The sequence below is a fragment of the Myotis myotis genome, unplaced genomic scaffold, assembly GCF_014108235.1.
Source record: "Myotis myotis isolate mMyoMyo1 unplaced genomic scaffold, mMyoMyo1.p scaffold_m19_p_4, whole genome shotgun sequence".
Classification (NCBI taxonomy): domain Eukaryota; kingdom Metazoa; phylum Chordata; class Mammalia; order Chiroptera; family Vespertilionidae; genus Myotis; species Myotis myotis.
In genome coordinates, this window is record NW_023416346.1 from 87,071,394 (window position 1) to 87,092,705 (window position 21,312).

Here is a 21,312-nt window from a genome sequence, read left to right on the forward strand (position 1 = left end):
GTCCAACCTTGGCATCATCCCCTCTTGGCACAGTGTATAAGTATCAAAAGAGCTTGCTTCCTTTGAGGAAAAGTATCACTGCCCAAGGAATGTGTCTCTCAGCATCTGCTTGCCCTGCCAGCCTGTTTTCTGGTCTGATATTTGAAGTCACCTAATGGGGTTGGAGGGGAATGTTTTCATATAATCTGGCTTAAGTCAGCTTATTTGGTATAGTTTTGCTGTTTGGTAGTCAGACCAAATTCCCCAAATAGCCTTCTCCTTGCTTGAAGCACCCTGGGAAAGAAATTGAGGGAAGATGGGGAAGTTTTGGCCTAAAAAATGGTGACATAAGAATCTGAGGATTTGAATCATCTGCATCTGCCTGTTTTCTCAAAAATTAGGTTTTCATACTTAAGTGTGCTGTTTAAATGTTCTGTTTAAATGTTTCTCATTGCTTCTGCAATTCATACTGTATCACTTTCAATAATTCTCTTCTCTCAACCTTTCTTGTAGTTGCATGCAAAAAACAAAACAAAACATAAACCTCTGGGAGTGGATCATAGGTGAAGTAAGTGCTGTGTATGGAGCAGAGAACCACTGGGCTCAATATATGGAAACCACAGGTAAGAAATGGAGGTTCTCTCACCAGGACACTGAGCCAGTATGAAAGTGGATAGTAGAGGTGCTTATGTGCTCTGCCAATGTACCATGCCACCTGTAGGTACATAAAGTGACCATGAGCTGAATATTCTAGGACTAGTCCCTTGTCACAGGTCCTAATTCACAATAACATTAAATAAGTTTTTTGGCCTTGCTTCCTCATGTGAAGAACAAAAACTTGGGGTTAGGAGCTAAGACCCCTTCTAGTTCTAAAAGGAAACAAAAATAAATCAAAGCTTAGCCCAATATTGCCTTAGGGATGGGTGTGATAGGCTGTAGTCCCAGATGGGCCTGGCCTAAAGCAATTAATAGACTGTATACTCACTGAAAGCATGGACTGTGACTTATTTAATTCTTATTTATCTCTGTTATTTATGAGATCATTGTTGAGGCTTTTCCCCATCCATCAAAGGGTTGACAGCATCTATTACACAGAACTCAATTGTCTTTTTGACCCCGTAGGTGTTCAGTAAATTTTTGTTGAGTACAAACATGTAGTTTCTAGTTTCTGAATTACATGTCCTAATGGTGGGCCCTTCTCTGTGGACCTCTCATAGTGGACCCATGCTAGAGTACATTGCAGCCTTGAACCATTGCTCAGCCTCCTTACCTGTGGGCTGTGAGCACTAAAGGGGGTTGTTGAGTGTGAACAACAAACAAAAAACTTAATGTTCTCAGGATTGCAAATGGCCCTTTCTTTTCCCCTTTCTATCATGATTAAGAAAGATGATGCTGTTTGCAGTACCATGGTGTCCACATTGGAAGAGGCTTCCCATATCATCTAGTCCAGCCGTAGGCAAACTATGGCCCGCGGGCCGGATCCAGCCCATTTGAAATGAATAAAACTATTGAAATAAAAGACCGTACCCTTTTATGTAATGATGTTTACTTTGAATTTATATTAGTTCACACAAACACTCCATCCATGCTTTTGTTCCGGCCCTCCGGTCCAGTTTAAGAACCCATTGTGGCCCTCGAGTCAAAAAGTTTGCCCACCCCTGATCCTTTTTCATACCTTCAGACAGACTCATTTCATATATGAGAAAACTAAGGTCCAGGAAAGGAAAGCTGGTTTCCAAACATCATATCAGCAGGTCAGAATTATAGTTATACACTAGCTCAGTGGTCGGCAAACAGTGGCTCACGAGACACATGAAGCTCTTTAGCCCCTTGAGTGTGGCTCTTCCACAAAATACCATGTGCGGGTGTGCACATACAGTGCGATTGAAACTTCGTGGCCCATGCGCAGAAGTTGGTTTTGGGCCTGGACGAGTCTATTTTGAAGAAGTGGCTTTAAAAGAAGTGGGGGGTGTTGGTCAGGTCAGTCCGGCGATGGGAGATGGGGCACAGGCAGGCCACGGGATACGCAGCTCGGGGAAGGCACATTATTTTGAGGTACTGAGGTTTACCCCTTCCAACTCTCCCATCCACACTCGTCTATCTGAAACAAGTATACAAGATGAGTGTGGATGGGAGAGTTGGAAGGGGTTGACCACAGAGAACGTACCTCAATCACATTGAGGACGTTTTTAGCAAAGGCCAACTTAGGAGTACCCTAGTTAAGTTAATAACAATGTACCTGCCTATATAGTTTAAGTTTAAAAAATTTGGCTCTCCCATCAGTAGATGAATGGATTAGAAAACTGTGGTACATCTACACAATGGAATACTATGCTGCTGTAAAAAAGAAGGAACTCTTACCATTTGCAACGGCATGGATGGAACTGGAGAGCATTATGCTAAGTGAAATAAGCCAGTCAATGAAGAAAAAATACCACATGATCTCACTCATTCATAATAGAGACCATTATAAACTTTTGAACAATAATAGATACAGAGGCAGAGCTGCCTCAAACAGATTGTCAAACTGCAGCAGGAAGGCCAGGGAGGGTTGGGGGGGCAGGAGGGAGGGGGGTAGGAGATCAACTGAAGGACTTGTATGCATGCATACAAGCATAACCAATGGACATAAGACACTGGGGGGTAGGGGAGGCCAGGGGATTGTCAAGGTGGGGGAAAAAAAAAGACACATATGTAATACCCTTTGTAATACTTTAAGCAATAAAAAATAAATAAATAAATAAATAAAAAATTTGGCTCTCAAAAGAAATTTCAATTGTTGTACTGTTGAAATTTGGCTCTGTTGACTAATGAGTTTGCCGACCACTGCACTAGCTCATATATAGGACTCCTGCCTCCAGGCTCTTTTTAATCCACTAGCTGTTCTTGTCTCCCTGACCTGTGTGCTTTGGTACTCCTTAAAAAATCTATGGGAGATGCTAACTAACTTTTTAATTAAGGCAGGGGCTGATCAGTAAATGAAACCAAGTAAGGTGGCTGTTAGGTCACTGTTGGTAGGTCCAAGAGAAAAGAATCTACACATACAACCCACAAAACTACATATTCTCTTGCAGAAACACACACAAACATACATGCTAAGAATCTTTTGTTTGCATCTGTCCATAAAGCACTGTTTGCAGGAACATGTTGAGAAATCCAACCACTCTGAGTTGATCAGTGAAACACATGGCTCAATAAGGGATCACTCTTAGGGATGCTGGCATTTAAATAGGGAGCAAAGCCAGAGAAATAAACCCAACAGCTGGGCTGCATACATTCTTACTGAATCCCAACCCAATCCAGTTGAGAGGCACTGTGACAACCCTTATTATAGGTTGAGGACACTGAGGCATAAAGACTTTTCATATTATTCCTTAATGTATCTGTTATACCACATTGATGGCCAGTATCTCAAGTCCAGAAATTCATTTTGGGATCTCATAACTATCCACACTGAAATGAGATAGGAGGGGAGCTTACTTGAACTTTTGAAAACCCAAAAGAATGATGGATCAAATTTTATCTGGGTGGTCAAGGATTATATGACCTCTGAAAAACAGTGAGGATGTGAACGTGCCCGTTCCTTATCTGAAGCTTGACAAGAACTGGGGTTGAAACCCATACCCATTTTATGCTCCTACAAAGATAAGGATCAGGGTGAACACTAGATTTTGTGTGGCTTTTTTCTGGCTGACAAGCTTAGGGTTTTTTATGAGAGATTATAATGGGACACCAGTGTCTATTTGTGCTTTCTCGCCTAGACCCTTTGATATTTTAGTTGTCCCAAGTCAACCTATGCTAAGACCACCACAGGTCAAGTTTATAACCCCTGTGCAAAGATTAAAAATTTATGTATATGAAAATGAAAGTAGCATAAGAGGTCACTGGGCATGATACCAACTCTTGACTTCAATAAAGACAGACAATAAAAACAGCTAATTAAAGGAACTCTGATGACATTCATCTGAAATTTTAGCTTGTTTTATGTTTTAACAAATTAACAATGGTGATAAGAGGACATTAGCAGCTTTTCTAGAGTCTCTTTGTTAACAACAACTAGAGCCTGCAGCTACAACAGGGGCTATAGCCAAGTTTTAGCTGGCAGACCAGCAAGCCAATATTTTATACAATGGATGATACTTCTGAAAGCAAAGACAGAGACAAACCCAGAGTCACACATGCATTACAACAAATGAATTTCTGTCATTTTTAATCATATTTAGAGCAACAAAAGATTCCACGATTACAAAAAGAGAACAGAACACTAGCAGTTGGGGCTGGTCCTGCTGCCCAGTGGAGGCCAAGTGCTGCTGTGAGAACTGAAGCCCCATTAAAACAAGTTTCAATCAAAATTAATGTTTCTTTTGAAAAATCTTTATATGATGCTTTATCTTTTTCTTTATTTTCCCTCAATATTTAAATTAATTCTTACATCTGGTTACATAGTCTGCTCCCTCCTGCTGCCAAATTAAGCTCAAGGACAGCACAAGAATGTCATGTTGAGGCACTCCCTAACCAATGTTCCAGTCTAGGAGAAAGCAGAAGGGTGTCACTAAGTTCTGAAGGGACTCTCTTTTAGCTTGAGCCATCCCAAAGGTGACTATTCTCATCACCTGAATGGCTTATGGGATAGGCCAACCCCACAGGCACTTCATTGCCATAGAGTGAGCACCAAGGACCAAGGTTGGAAAAGACTGCAGGCTTGCCTTTTCTGTTGTGCAGGAAACATAGTCCAAAAATATGAAGCATCAGTCAGAGAGGGCACCACCAGAGAAGCAGCAACATATCATAATTTTCTTTTCTTTGGGGTATGTGTGTGTGTTCCAGTCTTTGGTGGCCAATGGAATCTGCAGCTATATGACAGTCTTGTTAAGTAGTGCATGTGGGAACTATTTTAAGCCACAAGGGCCGCTTAATCCATAGCTTTTAATTTAATTCCATAAGAGGCTGAGAGACAAGTGGGATACAGAATGGAACCAGCACCCCTGCTGTACTGAATTGGGGTTGGAAACCAATCAACACATATTATGGATTTTCTGGCCAAACCAAATGGGGATAAATTGAAACTGAGTCAAAGGGTGTTCTACCTTTAAGAGTCTACCTGCTAAATTCAAATACTTACCATTTACTTTGGTGGGTGGTAATATTGCAAGTGTTTTGTTGCCTCAGCAGAAGTGTCTGAAGAGGGGTGAATAACGTGATTTTTTCTGCCTTCACCTAGAAATGGTTAAGAGTTGGGAGGCTTGAGCAATAGACCCCAGTGTCAATCTCTTAATTGAAGAAAAATATCCTTACCTATGGGCAGAGACAGACCAGTACCTACAGAGATATAACTTATAGTACATTGACAATTTTTTAACAGATAAAAACACATTTCCATTGTCAAAATCTTTACAGAACATATCCAAAACCATTATTAAAGTACACAGACACCCAGTAGCAAGAGCACCTCAATTACAGGTGAGTAAATTATGTGAAAGACAGAGCACTTGCTCCAGGTTCCCAAGTGCAGTAAATTGCCCTTTTTTCACAAGGATGGTGAAAAACAAAGAATGTCTTTCCTTCTTCCAAATGCTTAGGTCCCATTAGGGGGCCACTGACTAATCATTTTAATGGACCTTTGGCCCCAAGTCTGGGCCTTCCCCAGTCAGTTCCAATGAGTTTCCACCACCCTTTAAACATTCATCAGTCTTGGGCTAGTAAAGTGCAATATATCATGTACCATACCGCTTCCCCACCTCTGCTCCTTTGCAAGGCCTGGGAATCAGGCCCCAACAGGGGCAGTGATCCCTTAGTTATCTGATCAACCCAGGTGACTTTTATGTTTTTATAGAGCTTCCAAAATGGAACTGCAGCCTCTCTCCCAAGTACATGGTATGAATTGTGACCTGGAACCAAATATAAAGGAGCAGAGAAAGGTAAAGCTATCAAAACACATTATATCTATGTTTATAATTCTATTTTGAAACATGGATACAAATACTCATGTACAATATATTTCAACCTTTTGCCTTAAACTGAAGAGAACTTTTTTGTGTCTTCCAAAGTGGGTAGAAATGAGGATTCCTGCCTGCTGTCCCTCTAGTGCAAAATGTAGTCCTTTAAATGCTCTCTTTATCAGCAAGGATTCACATCTCCAGATAAACAACCATGGGCACTAGCAAACAGAGTGGCCAATACAGCTCCATTTCCAACCATGCAATTATGGACCTTTAAAAAATTGCTGAACAACTAGTGGAGAAAAGGAAAGCTAGTTCTCCTTATAAAATCTCTTAGTTAAGAACCCATAATCCCAATTATTTTTTTTCAAAATTATATTCTACTCTTCTAAACATTGTGCATATTGTGTGTGTGGGAAACCCACAGAACTCTTATAAGTCAGTCCTTTAGTCTGTCTTTGGATAGCTTACCAAAGAGGCACCAATGTTTACTCCCTCCCTGCCCTTAAAAATTTTGGTATCTTAGCAGATACAGTGTAATCTTTGGTTACATAATGTGATGCTCTCAACTCTTTGTCTTTTTTAAAACATCTTTCAAAGATTTTAAAAGAGATTAGCGATGAGAACAGAACTGCCTATAAAAGGCAGCAATGAGAACATAACTATCTATAAAAGAAATTGCACATGCAAAATGGCTTATTTTGACTTTAACTTTGGGATTTGATCCTGTGCTTTAGCATTCCTGATTCTCATGACTCCCTATAGGGGGTTGTGCATGAAGGCCATTTCCTTGGCTCAGTGACCTTTCATTTGGGCAACTGGCACAGGATAATTAGTAGTCAGCCACTTGTTTTCTCATGGCCATGCAGGAAACATGCAGGCATAGTTACTGAGTTGTCTGGAAAAAATATTATAAGGCGAAACCCTGGAACAAGGTTGGGAAGGGTTTAAAGGCAGTGGCTTGGGCTTTTGTACTCTGCTAAATATCAAGGGAGAAAAGAGGTCAAGGCCATGTCTGTGCTGCGCTAATGAAACAAACAGGAGCTACTTGAAGCTCAAAGTTAGGTCATTTGTGTAATTGGTAGCATCGTGTCGATGGTAGAACTACTTTCTCTTAAAGTACAAACAGAATTATTCTTGCTATATATGCATATGTACATTTAGAAATAAAGGATGGACAGAGAGGAACTTTAGCATCACCACATTATTTCTCAAACCTGAACTACTTAAAGGACAGAGGGATGGAAGGAAACTTTTTTTCTTTTTTAGTGCCAGTGAACATATATAAAATATATATGTATTACTGATTTTCTTTTTCAAAGATATGACAGAATCCTTTAAAATATATTTCTCATTAAAAAAAAAAAATAATGAGCTTTCCCAAAATGATGACACTGTTTGTGGCATAGAAAATCAATGGAACGTAGAATCCAACCCTCATTTCAGCTCAGACACTAAGCCTGGGCAAACTGCCCAATGAACAAAAGTTGAAATTGCCACAGAATTCTTTTATTTGACCACAGAGTTTGTGACCCTGGCAGCGGTCTGCTGCCCACACAGACAAGACCTTCTCCTATGGTGCTCCCTTTTCTTTTCTCTTCCGCACTCTCCATCCCCATTGAACACTGCAAACCTCTTTAGAAATAGCCTCTTTGGAGATAGTGACTTGTCTGATGAGTGATCTTCATCTTCCAGCTCACTAGGTGAGTGGATCTTATTGGCCAATCCTTCACGGGTGAGCACAGTGTACCAACCACATCAACACTGTTTGTAGAGTGCATGCAAAATGAGACTTCTGCCAATTACATTGGCTGAAACATCAATGACCAAAAGAAAGCATAAATCCCCCTTTCATCTGTGAGAGAACAAAGCCAAGCTAAAATACTTTTTCTCATAGACTCCCCAGTGCAAAAGCAGTAGGCCTAAAGCCTTGTGTAGGCTGTTTTCCCTATTCTTGCCATCCTGAAATTTGGAGTAATCCAGTTGTTGCTGATTTTAATTACACTGATTTTTGGCTTTCACAAGTGAAAACATACATATTCATAAGGACAAGAGTCACAATTGAGAAATCTCTAATGATGAAAAATTTGATAATCAGGAAATGGAAAGGAGAGACTCTAGTCTTTACAAGAAGAGGTATTAGAATGATAATATCAAATCCATGTACCACAAAAAGTGAAGATCATTTCAAAACAGATGTAAAGAAATTATTAAAATGTAATCTAGTTTAACTGAAAAGAGTGGTGTATTTTTTTTTCTGTTTAAAATAGCAAAAAGTGATCCTGTGAGCTTATATAAGCCAAATGGTGTAATAACAAAGAAAACCAGAATTTGTCTATCTTACGCCAGAAAGACAACCTGCCAGTATTAGTTTTATCCAGCAGTCTTGGATTGGTATATCACCCATCTTAGGTTCCTCTCTCCCTTGTTATTTAAAGAAACTGTTTTTGCAAGTTCTTTTGGCTATTAATATCAACACAGAAATCAGGGGAGGAAACCCATGTAGATCATATCAGATCACTCAGAAACTATCTCCTCAACAAGTAAAGTGAACCAACTGAAATGGGCTTCTTGTTGACTGGCTTCTAATTCCTTGAGTTTAGCAGATGAATTAAAGAGCTAAGTGAGGAGGCCGTGGCCAAGATGAGAAAGTAGTTGGGCATTCCCTCTTCACTTGGGATTAGGGAACAAAGTCAACAGAATAGAGGTGTGCCAAATGTCTATATGAAACCAGTGTCCCAGGAACACACCCTGAGTTCATGGGTGGCAGCCCATTGGAGCCACACCAACCAGAACTTTGCAAAGAGGCCATGGTCCTGTCGTCTCAATGTTTCAGCTTCCCTCTGACTGACAGGGAGCAGCATAGGTGGGGAGTCTGACTGAGTATGGTCAAAGTCAGAGCACATAATCAGCAGCAGAGGAGGAAGAGGAGTAAATTCACCAGATGGTACCCATCTGGCTTTAAACTTTGCCTCTTAATTTAGTAGTCAGTCTCCTCTTGCTTTCTTCTCTCTTCTTCCCATGACTTCTGCAGGTGAATATGCTGAGTGGCAAGGAGAGCATTTACAGGGTTTCTGCTTCTAGTGCCCCATTCTTCCCAGCCTGGTAACTGAATGAATTTTCTCTTTAACCCCAATATGGGTTGCCCCTTTAGCTGCACTGAAGGAGAAAGTGGGCATTTCTCCACTTGGTAGGAAGGTACCATCTCTGGGGGACAAAAGCAAGTCGCCAAGCTTGTCCAATCTATTGATGCCTTCTTTCCAGTTTGTCTAAGGGATGAAGAGAAGATCTGGTAGTTGATGAGAGATACTTGGTAAGACGTCTTTGAGTCTACTGCATTTAGAAATAAATGTTAAATCTGCTGCTTATTAGCCTTCTTTGTGACGGGGGCTCTTAGCAAAGAGTCTGTGAACATGTCTAGAGAAGTGAGAAAATTTCACCACTGTTTTTGGTGAAATTCAAGCCCACAAAACACTGAAGGAGGGTGGAGGAACCTTCAGCATGGAATCAGGCTAAAAGCATTCAGGTCTTTTAAAGGTGGGGGCAAGGAGGGACCAATTCTTCAATGTCCTACATGGAGAAGAGCCAAATCACCACTTCCTTTTCCTCTAACTCCAGCCCCAAGTTCCTCCTTGGCCCATAAATGGGAAAGCAGACCTGGATCTGAATGGGGCCTTCCAAAAAGTCAGATCTCTTCTCTTTCTTGCTGGTCTTACTCTTTAGTGGAAGTGGCCAAGTTTTGGCTAAAGAGAACATTTGTTCAAAGTTCTTAGAAAAGCTATTGAAAGTCAATTTGAGCATGGAGGCAGAGGGTGAGAGAAAGAGATTGGAGTGGGGGAGGCATTCACATGCAGACAAGTTTTTAAATAAGAACACTTTCAGTACAATGAATTGCACTGCAGTTGAGCAGTCTAGACCTCAGGGACCAAGACTGTGAGCAGATATTGGTGATTTAGCTGTCCTCTTTGTCCTGTCTTAAATCTGTCTCTCCCCTCCCCCAACTCAGTTCTGGGGCCATCCTGCCCTCTAATGGAAAAAGCTTTTTGCAGAAACTCTGGGAGGGAGGGTTTTGAAAAATAACGACTCCCCATGGTCTTGTAATGCTCACCTTATTCTAGTCACTGTTAGCGTCTTTGGGGATTTGTTTGTTTTCATATTTTTGAAAGGAAAAAATATCCTAGCAAGATTTTTTTGGTTTTTGTTTGTTTGTTTGTTTGACTTTTGGTTTTCCCAGATACTCTTAGCTCCGTAAACTTCCCGTGGCACTAAGTGAGTAAACATTTGTGTGGCTGGCACACAGCACACTGCTATAAACAAGCACAAGTTGACACTGGTCCACATGAGGATCATCACAGATTTAAAGAAATATAACACCATTCAAAACACAGATAAGAGACATTCATTGCAGAGAGCAGAGTCTGAAAGTGCCATGGGAGGGTCAGATGGGGAGGTGGGGGAGGGGGAAGAAAGAAGGAAAATGGAAAAAAAGTCTGGCAAACAGGATTCAGGAACATCTTCTCGACAGACTACACATCAATAGAGGAAATTCCCCAAGGCACAGAAGAGAAATAGTGCAGAGTTATAACAGGCAGAAGATATCTGAAAAGGGGAGTGAGGTGGGGTGAGGAAATGGGGGCTTCCAAAGCTTCATTGAGTGTGGAAATAGATGGGCTTGACTTTTCCAGAAAGGATCTTGGGTACTTGCACAGAGATGATCTCTGCCATCATTTCTGGAAAGTCCACGCTCACCATGTGCGACTTGATTAGCAGGTCAAAAGTGAACTGGTGCAGCTCTCGTGCAATCTGTAGGGGGGACAATAAGAGAGGGAGGAAATAAGAAATAAGGGTTGACAAAGAGTTGACTTCTATCAGGCTCTTACTCCCACCTTTGCTTTTTCTCCTTCCTTATTCTTGGTCGTGTGTGTGTGTGTGTGTGTGTGTGTGTGTGTGTGCGCGCGCGTGTGCGCGCGCACGTGCACTCTAAATGACCTCCGTGGAATCACTGAGGGTTCCCAAAAGATCTCTTACACCATTGTAAACTCTCTGACTCAGGACTAAGTATTGCTATTCCCCAGGGCTCCTCTCTCTCTCTCTGTCTCTCTCTCTCTCTGTCTCTCTCTCTCTCTCTCTGCCTCTCTCTCTCTCTCTCTCTCTCTCTCTCACACACACACACACACACACACTCAGAAACGCAGTGTATGCATAAAAACACACACACACACACACACACACACACACACACACACACACACACTCAGAAACACAAACAGTGTATGCACAAAAACTCACACTCATGACTCAAAGAAGAGGGGGAAAACATCCAGGTCTGTTTTGTCTGCCCAGAGAAGTTATCTGGTCTAAGCCCATTCCCTGAGTCCCAACTGCTCTGTTCTCAACTCCTCCACCTCTTTCACAACATCCAGCTGGGACATTGTGACCTGTGTTCATTTCTTCTCCATTGCATTTTCTTCCTGGACCACACTCAAAGTAAGAGGAGTATGGAAGCACCTCCCGACAGGTGGTGCCAGACCCTAGAAGAACATACTATCATTTCGCTCTATCAGGCAGCTCTCCCTGACAAGGAACCCTCCATCATTTGCTTACAGGCTGCACAGAGTCCAGGAGCTTGGTGAGCTGGTAGAAGCGCCTTGAGCAGGATGTGGGATTTTTTCTCTTGCATGCAATGATACGATCAAGTTCCTTGATGTAGTTCATTCGAAGTTCATCAAAGAATTTTTGATTTTTCAGCCCATCCACTGGAACTGATGTGGGATGAAGACAGAATGGGGAGGGGAAGCATGCCCACAAAGGAGCATTAGATAAAGAACCAACTTTTCTGGCCACAAACTTGACACCCACCCCACAGGGAGGGAACCATCTACTTGATTTCCTGCAGCTGAAGTCTGTATGTCTGGGGCCTTCAGTTTGCCAGAAAGGTCTTAGGGGAAAGGCTATCTGGACCCAACTTGAAGAGCATCAAACACATACAATGTGCTTAACCTTTCCTTTTTCTAGTCTTCTTATCACATTTCTTAGGACCTATGATTTTACATTATCCACAGAGTAGTTCTGATTTAGACAATTAAAACGCATAACTTTGAATACCAATTTTTGACTCATTTATCAGCTAAAAGAGCACTCTGCTTAGAAGAGACATTACAGAAACATTTTTGGATGCCAAATAAACCCTGTCTGAGTTATTTATATAGACCTTCTCTTGTTGGCAGGGGAGGAAGTTCTTTCTAAGAGGCAGTCCTTTCTGCCCTGCAAGAAATATAAGGTAGGCCTTGCCTGATTCTATGGTAGAAGGTATGGAAAACTTCAGAGGTCTGCCAAAAGGTTTTATCCCAAAGAGAGGATCAGGATAGGTGGAAATCTAATGGAGGATGAATTTTAGCAATGAAATTGGTCTTTATCTATGAAATTTATCCTTGTTAAGCAAAATGATGCTAAGGGAGAATGGAGTGGGAAGGGTGAAAACGAAAGGGAAATGTCCAAGAGCTGATAACTCTTGGATGAAAAAAGCAACTGTTCTCTGAGCCCCTAGGACCCCAAGGACATTCCCTACCCCTCCAGGCACTTACTAATGCTGAAGAGCAGCAGTGCCTTCATGCACAGGAATTCCTGGGGGGTGATTTGGAGCCATCCAAATTCTTGAGAAAGGTGCCTCATTCGGACACACTGGCTGTACATCCGGGACTTATGCATGCGGTACCTGAGAAAGAGACACACAGAGGAAGGGGAGAAATGAGGGAGGTTTATAACAAGTCCAAGAGAATGTCTGTTGCTCTACCCTCGCCAGGTTCTCCAAGAAGAGCTTGGTGTTCCTCTTGTTAGTACTTCAATGTCAAGAAACAAGGTTGATATTCTCCCACTAAAAAAAAAAAGAAAAAAAAATCCTGACATCCTGATAACTATTCATCTCTCCTGGTCAGGATATGGGTAAACACATGGAAATTCCATGTTCCTGTGTCCCTCCTATTTCCTGAGACAGGGACAGGCAAGTCTAACCAAAATGGGCCAGGCACATGGTCTCTCTGACTACATTTTCAATAACCTAGCTACATCCAGAGCCAGAACATGCCTTCCAGGTATCACAACTTGGAGATTTTATAGGAGACAGGACTTAGAAATCAAGTCTTAAAGTAAGGATACCAAGATTCTTAAGTGACTATAGTAGTAGTTCATCTTGTCAATTTCCCTGCCTCTTGTCTTGAATGCAATTTCCCATACAAAAAAATTAAGTATTTATTTAAATGCTCCTAAGGAAGGAGATTCATCCATTGTCCCTTCAAAATGAGTTCCAATGTTTATCAAATCATCCAGGAAGTGTTTCTGAATGTTCAATGTAAAGGTCTCCTGCTGAGGAAGAGCTTAACCCTCATATATTGACTGCTCCTTACTACAGTTTGGGAGTTATAAACAGTGTGAGCTGTTTTCATTATAGTGACTTGTGAACGGATCATCACATTATCACCTATAAATTATATGGGGAAGTGGCCAAGCTTCTTATGGGAAGCAAACTCTCTTTTCCATGACTGTCTATAGCAGTGATGGCGAACCTTTTGAGCTCGGCATGCCAGCATTTTGAAAAACCCTAACTTAACTCTGGTGCCGTGTCACATATAGAAATTTTTGATATTTGAAACCATAGTAAAACAAAGATTTATATTTTTGATATTTATTTTATATATTTAAATGCCATTTAACAAAGAAAAATCAAGCAAAAAAATGAGTTCGCGTGTCACCTCTGACACACATGTCATAGGTTCGCCATCACTGGTCTATAGCAGGCCTCTAAGAGAAAATACAGCATCTTCTAGCTGGTAGGCATTCTTGGTTTTCGGCACTCCATAAATTGAGAGAGAGAGAGAGAGAGAGAGAGAGAGAGAGAGAGAGAGAGAGAGAGAGAGAAATTATATATCTTGTGGAAAAAGTAAAAGGAATGTGACACCCACTTAAGTGGTAAGGAAAAAGACCTCCCAGATTGTGACTGAAGGTTGTGGTTTAATATTTTGGTTTCCAAACCACTAGCATAGTTCACAACCTGAGTATCTATGGCACTAGGTGGATGGAAGCTCAACACTCTCTCTCAGAGAAATTTTGGTTGGCCTAAAGAAACGGGGAAGGAGGTGGATGGTGTAGAAATATTCAATTCTGACTGGAGCGCAACTGGAAAGAAGTATTTAGGTAGTAGCACAAGTCAATTGACCAAAACACTGTTGCTCCAAGCTCTTTCAATATAGAGAATTTTTAAATAACATCTGCTGACTCTGGGGCCTGGATCTATTCTGGTCTTTATTGTACTTCCAGGACTCTGTTGATAACAACACTGCAGTCTTTTTACCTACCATTGATATCATGCTCCTGGCATGCAGGACTGCTGTAACACTGGTACAAGCCCCAAGAACAGAGAAATTAGGGAAAGATGGGGAGAAAGGCAACAGAAGAAATTCAGAAAAGATAGGAACAGAAAAGGGAGAGAAAGGGCAAAAAGAATAAGGAAATAGTTAAAAGGAAAGAAAGGGAAAGAGAGTAGAAGGTAGGGAACATGGGGTCAAAAATGGAATTCAGGAGAGCAGAGGTAGGTGGGAGTAAAGGAGGGGAAATGAAAATTGGAGAACACTGAGCACGGTGCCTGGCAATTCTTAAGTGCTCAATAAATTACATATAGGAAGGTGCCATTATCATACTATTCACCATTCAACAGATGAGAAGAATGAGATTCAAGGAAGTTAAGTAATTTACCAATGGTCATACAGGTAGGGTTCAAGCTCATTACCCTTATATGTGTTTCCCAAAAAGGTCAGGAACAAAGAAAAATGCAAGGCTGATGATAGGGTTTGATATAAGAGAAATCAGCAAATGGGTTGGCTCAGATTCCTTGTCTCTCTCTTTGGGCTTCAGTCTCCCTATTACTAGTACCTTAATGAGGCTAACGACAATTAGTGTTTTTCAACTAGAGAGTTACTGTCTCCATATTGGGTGCTAAAATGTGTTTAGACTGTCACAGTGACTGGAGTTTTATTTGGTATATAGTGGACAGGTACTAGGAATGTTAAACATATTCCAATATGTGGGAACTTCCTGTGCAATGAAAAAGTATTCCTCCCAAAATGTCAACAACATCACTGTTGAGAAACATTGGTTTATGCCGGGAGCCGGTCCATCCTTGCTGTTTCAAAGGACCTGGCATATATGGCATACTGTTCTTAATATGTTTGCTCACCTTCTTGGCACTATGTGTTTTAACCAAGGTCTCTGAGAAAGGTTGTTTCCCCAGGTAGGGATTTTCCCCTGAAGTTAGGGAGGGAATAAAACCTCTTAACTAGTGCCAGGTGGGTAATTAATCACTTTAACTACGAACAATCATGCTTAAGCTACATAATCTTTACTCCCTGGAATGGAGATAAGAAACGCCCTAACCTTTGTAATAGAGATTGATAGGATTGAATCAACTGGTATAAATACAGATGTAATAAGACAGCAAGACACAGAACTTAGAATACGGAACCAAGAGAGACAGAACCTAGGCACAGAACCTACACAGAACGTTCTCTAGAGACAGAAGAACTTCGCTGGAGAGAACATGGCAAAAGATCCTGGACAGAAACTGGCCTCAGAACCTAGAGACAGAACCTAGGGAGAGAACATGGCAAAAGATCCTGGACTGAATCTGACTACAGAAATTGGCAAGAGAACCTGACTAGAACCTGGTGACTGAACCTGGCTGGAGAACCTGGACAGAACCTGGCTGGAGAACCTAGCAAGAGAACATGGACACAGAACCTGGCTGGAGATCCTAAGCAGAACTTCACTGGAGATCCAGACCAGAACTTGGATGGAGATCCTGGCTAGAGATCCTGGCGAGGCTGCTGATCAACTGAACACTGTCTCCGTGTCCTTCCTTCTTCGCTGACTCCGTCTACACCTTTGGGGACCCCTGGACCCGCTGGGGTTGGACCCCGGCAGGTTTAGATGATTTTTTAGGAATTGCAAGAGCTCTAGCATAGTGGGTTCCTGTGAGAAGAAGGAGACAGGGGGCACCTATTGTTTCAGGAGCTCTGGGGCTTGATGTATTTAAGACCATGTGGGTAGTCCTGTGGTACCTTTTTTCTGGGGGGGGGGGCAGTAAAAGCATTTATTTTTATTTTTTATTTTTTTAGATCTTTATTCTTGAGAGTATTGAAGATGTTTCTCGTATCCTCCCCCATTACCCTCCTCCACCCAGATCCAGATCCTGCCCTATACCAGGCCTTCACCATAGGTCCCTGTGTAAAGCAAATGTGCATATAAGTTCTTTGGTTAATCTCTTCCTGCCCCTCTCACCCCTTTGCACTGAGACTCATTAGTCTGTTTCATGTTTCCATGCCTCTGGTTCTATTTTATTAATCAGGTTATTTTGTTCATTAGATTCCTTGTTGTTCATTTTGAATTTTAGGTTAAATTGTTGATAGATATGTATTTATTGCTATTTTATTGCTCATATTTTGATTTCTCCTTCTTCTTCTCCTTCTCCTTCTCCTTCTCCTTCTCCTTCTCCTTCTCCTTCTCCTTCTCCTTCTCCTTCTCCTTCTCCTTCTCCTCCTTCTCCTTCTCCTTCTCCTTCTCCTTCTCCTTCTCCTTCTCCTTCTCCTTCTCCTTCTCCTTCTCCTTCTCCTTCTCCTTCTCCTTCTCCTTCTCCTTCTCCTTCTCCTTCTCCTTCTCCTTCTCCTTCTCCTTCTCCTTCTCCTTAAACATTTAACATTTTAAGTAATGCTGGTTTGGTTTTGATGTACTCCTTCAGCTTTTTCTTGTCTGTGAAACTCTTTATCTGACCTTCTATTTTAAATAATAGCTTTTCTGGGTAGAGTAATCTTGGTTGTCAGTTTTTGCTTTTCATCACTTTTTTTTTTACTACAATTATAAAATTTTATTAAAAATGTTTTTTAATATTTATATTGTTAATTAAATGACAATGATTCCTCATAAATTCTGAACAGAGAATTATGGTCCATTAGTCTCTGCTCAGACTGCTTATTAGCCAATCAGAATAGTTGATATCTTCTTTTCACACAGTCAGGTAGTTGATGTTAAAGCTTGCAGATGATACTGGTTCCTTTGTATATCCCTGGAGTTGCTGAAAGAAGAAAGCTCTCAAGAAGTTTACAACTATATTGAGGATATTTCACGGTGGTAATTTTCTTGGGGGCACTTTTAAAGAACTTTGTAATAATTTTAAAAATCCCCTGCTTTTGACCTTTAGTTTCTTTCTTTCTTTTTTTTTTCTGTTCATCAGATTATTTCTTCACTTGATTTTTAGATTTACTTGTTGATAGATGTGTATTTGTTGTTCATAGTTTGTATCTTTACCATTTTCTTCTTCTTCCTCTTCTTAAAGAATACCTTTCAGCATTTCATATAATACTGGTTTAGTGGTGATGAACTCCTTTAACTTTTTCTTATCTGTGAAACTCTTTATCTGACCTTCAATTCTGAATGATAGCTTGGCTGGATAAAGTAATCTTGGTTGTAGGTTCTTGGTATTCCTCACTTTGAATATTTCTTGCCACTCCCTTCTGGCCTGCAAAGTTTCTGTTGAGAAATCAGCTGACAGTCGTATGGGTACTCCCTTGTAGGTAGCTGATTGTCTTTCTCTTGCTGCTTTTAAGATTCTCTCTTTGTCTTTTGCTCTTGGCATTTTAATTATGATGTGTCTTGATGTGGTCCCTCTTTGGATTCTTTTGTTTGGGGTTCTCTGCGCTTCCTGGACTTGTAAGTCTATTTCTTTCACCAGGTAGGGGAAGTTTTCTGTCATTATTTCTTCAAATAGGTTTTCAATATTTTGCTCTCTCTCTTTTTCTGGCACCCCTATAATTCTGATGTTGGTACATTCGAAGCTGTCCCAGAGGCTCCTTACACTATCTTCATATTTTTGGATTCTTCTTTCATTTTGCTTTTCTGGTTGGGTGCTTTTAGCTTCTTCATATTTCAAATCTTTGACTTGATTCTTGTGATCCTCTAGTATGCTGTTGGGAGTCTGTATAATATCCTTTATGTCAGTCAGTGTATGCTTAATTTCTAGTTGGTCCTTTATCACAACCTTGAGGGTCTCATTAGATTTCTTGAGGGTCTCATTAAGTTTATCAGCGGTTTCTAGAAAATTCTTGAAAAACCTTAAGAGTGTGGTTTTGAACTCTATATCCAGTAGTTTGCTTTCCTCCATTTCTGTCATTTGTGCCCTGTTTCTTTGTCTCTGCATTTTTTTTTTATGCTTCGCTGTGTCAATAGAGTGGCTTTCTGTGCTAAGTGTCCTTTAGGGCCCAGTGTCTCAGCCTCCCCAATTACCTGAGGTAGACACTCTTGGTGCACCCCCTTGTGGGCTTTGTGCACAGTCTCGGTGTAGTTAAGCCTTGATTGTTGTAGGTAACACTGGGAGGGATTGACTTCCAGGCCAATTGGCTGTGAGAATCAGCTGTGTCTGCAGTGGGAGAACTTCTGTGCTGGAGACACCCCTCTGGGGCAAGACTTGCTTCAATGGGCTTTGGTGCTCACTGAGTATGCCCCCTGAGTGTGTCCTTTATGTATCCGAGGAGCTGCAATCTGGATGGTCCCACTCTGACCACTGGGCACACTGGCTCCTGGATCTCTAAGGATTTGCTAATCTAGCCTCTTCCTGAGGCTATCCAGCAGGAGCCAGCTGTGACTCAATGCAAGTTGCCCTGGGGCCTTGGGCCAGCTGCAGTTTGTTAGGTATTTATCAGATTGCAAATGGCCAGGCCTTTCATATGCAAAAGCCTCATGGCTTGGGCAGGGCAGGGTCCCAGGGTATCAACAGCGCAGAGTGAGCAGTTATGGCTGCTCTCAGTCCTGCCCTCAGAGGCCCTGCTTCTCAGTGTCCTGGCAAGCACCCCCGAGAGAAAGCTGCCTTCGAGTTCTGACCAATGCCAGACAGTCCAGCTTCTCCCGTATTAGTCTGGGTCCCCAGAGACTCTCCTGGAACTGGAGCTCAGAGCTTGAGACTCCCTCCCGATTGAAAAAGACAACCATGTCCTCAGCTGCCAACCCTCTCCGCATGCGCCTCTGTACCTCTGTATTTTACTTCTGCACTGCACCTCCTCTGAGTCTCGGTGTGCTTTTCTCTTTCCTTCTAGTTGTAGAATTTCCACGCAGCCAGCCTTCCTGTGGTTCTGGATGATGTCCGCTCCATCTTTTAGTTGTATTTTTGAAGTGGTTGTGCGAGGCAGCAATCTCTGGTGTTTACCCATGCCGCCATCTTGGTTTCTCCCTGAGCTTTTGCTTTTCATCACTTTGACTAATTCTTGCCACTCCCTTCTGGCCTTCAAAGTTTCTGTTGAGAAATCAGCTGGCAGTCATACGGGTGCTCCTTTGTAGGCAACTAACTGCTTTTATCTTCCTGATTTTAAGATTATCTCTTTGTCTTTAACCCCTAGCATTTTAATTATGATGTGTCTTGGTGTGGGCCTATTTTGGTTCTTCTTGTTTGGGACTCTCTGTGCTTCCTGGTCTTGTAAATCTAATTTCTTTCACTAGGTAGGGGAAGTCATTTGTCATTATTTCTTCAAATAGGTTTTCAATTTCTTGCTCCCTCTCTTCTCCTTCAGGCACCCCCATAATGTGAATATTGGTACACCTGAAGTTTTCCTAGAGGCTCCTTATACTATCTTCATAATTTTGGATTCTTTTTACTTTTTGCTCCTCTTATTGGGTGTTTTTTGCTTCCTCCTATTCCAAATCACTTATTTCATCCTCAGCATGCTCTACTCTACTATTGCCTGTAAAGTATTCTTCATTTCAGTTAGTGTATCCTTCATTTTTGACTGGTCCTTTTTTTATGTCTTTGATGTCCTCACTTATTTCCTTAAAATTCTCAGTAAGTTCCTTGATATTCTCACTAAGATCCTTGAAGTTCTCATTAAGTTCTTTAAGCATCCTTATAACCATTATTTTGAACTCTGTATCTAATAGTTTGTTTCCTTCCATTTCATTTAGTTCTTTATCTGGAGATTTCTTCTTTCTTTCATTTGTGATATGTTTCTCTGTCTCTGCATTTTGGCTGCTTCCCTATGTTTGTTTCTACTTATTAGGTAGAGCTGCTACATCTCTGGGAATTGGTAGAGTGGCCTTGTGTAGTAGGTGTCCTGTAGGACCTATTGGCTCAGCCTCCCTAATCGCCTGATCTGGGCACTCTAGGTATGCCTCTGTGTCATTTGCATGCACTATCCTGTTGTAGTTGAGCCTTGAATACTGTTGGCATCACTGGGAGGAATTTACCACCATACCAATTGGCTGTGAGGACCAGCTGTGACTACCATGGAAGAGCTGCTGTGTAAGACACACCTTTATGTAGGAGGACTTGCTTCAGTGGGGCTTTGGTGCTCACCAAGTCCAACCCTTTAGTGTGTTGCTCATGGATGTGATAGAGTTGTAATATGGCATGGTCTGAAACTCCATCATGTGCACTGGCTCTGGGGCCTCCTGAGAGGTGTAAAGTCAGCCACTGTCTATGCCATGCCTGGGGCCACCCAACACAAGCTACAGAGCAATCTGTAGATGGCTGCTACTTGTGTTGGACTAGTATGTATCCAGGAGAGGCCAAGCTGTGAACCTTGTCAAGTTGCTGCTAGTGTCAGTACTGGCCCCTTATCGAGAAGTATAGAGCACATTGAGTCCAGCTGATGCTGGTTTGAGAGATTTTAGGAAACTCTGAAGCCTGAGCCAGAACAGGCCATTCATATGGAAAAGACACTGCAAATAGCTTGGGTGGGGCAGGATCTCAGGGAGTCACCAGGGTGGGGCAAAAAATGTGGGCATACCTAGAGTGCCCAGCTGAGGTGACTAGGGAGGCTGAGCCACTGGGCTCTACAGGATACCTACTACACAAGGCCACTCTACCAATTGATGGACACTCAGATATGGTGCCTGCCAGTCAGCTCTGTTGGGGAAAGTTCCCAAAACTTTTGTCTGTGATAAAGCTGCCTCCCAGTTCTTGCCTTGATGACAGACAGTTTAGTTCATCCCTGTATCTCCCTAGATTCTTTCAAGCTGCTGCCTCAGCACTGGAACTCAGAGAAAGTGAATCCGAAGACATCTGTGCACTGGCACTATAAGAGGACCTGTCTGGGTCTCTGGCTGCCTCCCTGTCACTCAACTACAGTCCCCACTGGTTTTTACAGCCCAGAGTTACAGGGACTTCTCTTCCAAGCTCTGAAATCCTGGGCTGGGGTCTGGTGTGTGGCTGGGACTGCTTGCTCCTCAAGGGAGTTCTATTCAGCCAAGATATCCCTCCCGATTAAAAACATGCCACACGTGGGTGTTGTACCAGCCCATTCTACACCTCTGCCCCTCCTACTAGTCCAGCCATGGGCAAACTACGGCCTGTGGGCTGGATCCG

General features: G+C 42.0%; 1 protein-coding gene and 1 non-coding gene across 2 annotated transcripts in view; one reads left to right on the top strand and one right to left on the bottom strand.

The window, feature by feature from the left end:
* The first annotated feature begins 1,154 nt into the window (after window positions 1–1,154).
* LOC118654863 lies at window positions 1,155–1,285 on the top strand. Its single transcript, XR_004967121.1, has one exon. It is a non-coding gene; the product is annotated as a small nucleolar RNA SNORA42/SNORA80 family (small nucleolar RNA).
* Window positions 1,286–3,965: 2,680 nt separating this feature from the next.
* Window positions 3,966–21,312, bottom strand: part of AR (androgen receptor) — a 308,869-nt gene continuing 291,522 nt past the window's right edge. The window contains exons 6-8 of the mRNA XM_036305428.1: window positions 12,503–12,633; window positions 11,523–11,680; window positions 3,966–10,721 (exon numbers count right to left, since the gene is read on the bottom strand). Of these exons, the coding sequence (XP_036161321.1) occupies window positions 10,566–10,721; window positions 11,523–11,680; window positions 12,503–12,633 (445 nt within the window). The 3' untranslated portion in view covers window positions 3,966–10,565. The remainder of the gene's footprint in view (window positions 10,722–11,522; window positions 11,681–12,502; window positions 12,634–21,312) is intronic.